Source organism: Antrostomus carolinensis, unplaced genomic scaffold (assembly GCF_000700745.2).
Source record: "Antrostomus carolinensis isolate BGI_N321 unplaced genomic scaffold, ASM70074v2 scaffold22468, whole genome shotgun sequence".
NCBI classification, from domain to species: domain Eukaryota; kingdom Metazoa; phylum Chordata; class Aves; order Caprimulgiformes; family Caprimulgidae; genus Antrostomus; species Antrostomus carolinensis.
Genome location: NW_010332900.1, coordinates 36,238 through 39,326, shown reverse-complemented (window position 1 = coordinate 39,326; position 3,089 = coordinate 36,238). Strand labels below are relative to the sequence as shown.

Below are 3,089 nucleotides of genomic sequence, written 5' to 3'. Positions count from 1 at the left end.
CCTGCCTCTGGGGATGTAGGGAACGGTTGCAGGCAGGGGAAGGCGTGACCTGCATGGAAAATGCCAGACAACTCCAGACACACACACACATAGGCGCACACACGCTCACAAATCTCCGGACAGAGATAAGGCGGACAGCGGAGCATTTGGAAGGAGGCAAAGCCGTCCCCTGCAAACCAACCAGCGATCCTCCACGCCAAACCCACCGGCAAAGCCTCCCGGCAGCAGAATGAGGTGAGTACCTCCGTGACGGGCTGACCCCGGGGGTCCCGCACGCTGTGGTCTCCGGGCATGGCCGGGCAAGGGTCCGTCCTGCTGAGGAAGCTTTCCCTCTGATAACCGTGGCTTTGGTTCACTCAGAGCGAACGAGGCGTTGCTCATGCCTCGGCTTCGTGCTGCAGCCCGGCTGGCGTGCCGGCATCCCAGCAGAGCCGACGGGAGCCTCGGGTGATGGGCTCGCAGCCCGGGCGGACCGCTCTGCCCTGGTCCCCGGGCTAAAGGTGTGAGCGAGGCTGGACGTGCTGCACGGGCTGCAGGTTTCTGTGCACGCCACGTTCGTTTATCACTTTTATGTGAGGTTAAGACTTTCCTGGCATGGGAAAGAAGTTTGATGTTGTTTTACCTCCCCTGTTTAAAGGGAAAGCAGAGAGTTGCACCAGCAAACGGCCCGCTCAAGTCGAGGAGGTGATGCCCATTTACACTGGCTGAGCATCCAGCCCTGTGCATGTACTCTGACCAGAGGAGAAACAAATTTTCCCTTTGCACATTTTTGTGGTTTCAGACAAGCTGTTAGAAAAAGGCATTTTCAACCTCACTCTGCTTGAAAGAAAAATCCATCCAAATTTCTCAGCTCCCATTAACTTTGCTTTGTAATGAAGAGCTGGGAAAAGTGATGGCAATACACAAATGAGTCTCAGAAATCTACTGCCCCGGTTTTGAAAGAACACAGACAGGTTAAAAATAATCCACTTATATAGCTTCAATTTCCTCACCAGCATACCTAAGTCAAGCCTTGATGCTGAAACCGGGTGTACGTGTACGTGTGAGTAGTTCCAGCGCCTGTAATACACACCTACAAGCCTTTGCCAGGCCTTAGTACCTATTTTAGAAAGTGGAAAATTTCATCTCTAATGGCTCTAATTTCCTGCACGTTTCTTTTCCTTTGTGTGCTCCACTGGGTGTGAAGAGCCTGAGGTCTGCTCCTCTTTCTGGGTCCTACGCAATGGCACAGGCTTTTGTGTTTGCACCTCCCGCACAGGCAGTGTTCTCCCCTCGCATGGAGAAATGCTCAGTTTATGCTCGCTGTCATGCTCAAGTGGAGCTCGAGGCTGGTGCAAGATCAGGTGGACTGACACTGATTTACCTGTCCTCTCTGCCTTCCTCTGGGACTATCAAGTTGGGACAAACTGTTGAGGCTGAGGCTTTTTAAAAGCTGAGTTTAATGACAGAACATCTTTAAGGATCTCAACCTCTGTGTGCTTCTCTGTCTGAGGTCAGTGGTACCTTAAGAATTGAAGAGAAAAAGAAGAAAGGAAAAGAAAGAAAAATGAGAAGAGAGGAGAAGAGAGGAGAAGAGAGGAGAAGAGAGGAGAGGAGAAGAGAAGAGAGGAGAGGAGAAGAGAGGAGAGGAGAGGAGAGGAGAGGAGAGGAGAGGAGAGGAGAGGAGAGGGGAGAGAAGAGAAGAGAAGAGAAGAGAAGAGAAGAGAAGAGAAGAGAAGAGAAGAGAAGAGAAGAGAAGAGAAGAGAAGAGAAGAGAAGAGAAGAGAAGAGAAGAGAAGAGAAGAGAAGAGAAGAGAAGAGAAGAGAAGAGAAGAGAAGAGAAGAGAAGAGAAGAGAAGAGAAGAGAAGAGAAGAGAAGAGAAGAGAAGAGAAGAGAAGAGAAGAGAAGAGAAGAGAAGAGAAGAGAAGAGAAGAGAAGAGAAGAGAAGAGAAGAGAAGAGAAGAGAAGAGAAGAGAAAAACAGAAAATAGTGGAGAGTAACATGCTGGGTTACACTGCTGGGGTCCGGGTCCATCCTTGCCCAGCTACAAAAACATGTACTGTTATTGAGAGTCAACGATCCCAATTTGGCAGGATGAGGCTAAGGAGTAATAATAGTAATGATACTTAGCAGTTATTGCCATGATGCTTTCATTAAACCAATTTAGAAAGCATCATTATTTTGTTAAGCATCCTTATGTTTATTCTTCCATTAAATGAAGTTTTGCCCATCAGAGCCCCATTAGTTAAAGGACGTGTTGCCAGCGGCTGCTGCTCCCAGATGTGTGAGAAACACCGAGCTCCTGACAGGTCCTGGAACTGGCTGGGAGCTGTGAAGGTGCCTTTGCCTCACACATGGCACCTGCATTACCCGCCTTGGAAAGCGGCTTTCCCCTCCTGGGAGCCATGTGTAGATCCACCCTCACCTCCACCTCCTCATGGCTTGGTGGGGAGCTTGCTCATGGTGACGTGGTGCTGCACCTCCTCTCCCAGCTGTTTCAAGTGTGTGACCTTACACGACCCACTTGGGGAAAGAGACCAAGCCCTCAACAGGTTTTGGTGCTGACAGAGTTTCATTTCATCTCCTCACATGTGTTTTCCAGGTACCCCCTGACCTGGTCCTTCTGTGTCTTGCTGCTCTGCGCGGTGGATGCCATTGAGCTGACAGACATGTTTGGGGAGATCCAGTCTCCCAACTTCCCTGATTCCTATCCCAGCGACTCAGAAGTGACGTGGAACATCTCCGTGCCTGATGGATTTAAAATCAAGCTGTACTTCATGCATTTTGACTTGGAGTCATCCTACCTCTGTGAATACGACTATGTGAAGGTGAGCTGTGTTATCACAGGACAGATGGTGGGGTAGACAGCAGACCTGTTTGGCCAGCTGAGAGAGGGTAGTGCTGGAAAAGTTGGGAATGAGCTAGTTTTCCTCATTTATTGGGCATGGGAGTTGTCAGTTTGGTGGACAACGGGGAGGGCACAGGTAAACTGACAACATCCATTGGACTAACAGTGAGTAGGACACCAAATTCAGAGCTTACCCACAGAGGACGAGATTTCTGAAAGAATTAGACACCTAATTATCATTGGACTCAATGGGATTTACAC

General features: G+C 49.5%; 1 protein-coding gene across 1 annotated transcript in view; it reads left to right on the top strand.

Annotated features, from left to right (window-relative positions):
• The window catches only part of MASP1 (MBL associated serine protease 1), a 26,424-nt gene that overhangs the window by 921 nt on the left and 22,414 nt on the right, over positions 1–3,089 (top strand). The window contains exons 2-3 of the mRNA XM_010173690.2: positions 20–234; positions 2,583–2,808. Coding sequence (XP_010171992.2) covers positions 20–234; positions 2,583–2,808 — 441 coding nt within the window. The remainder of the gene's footprint in view (positions 1–19; positions 235–2,582; positions 2,809–3,089) is intronic.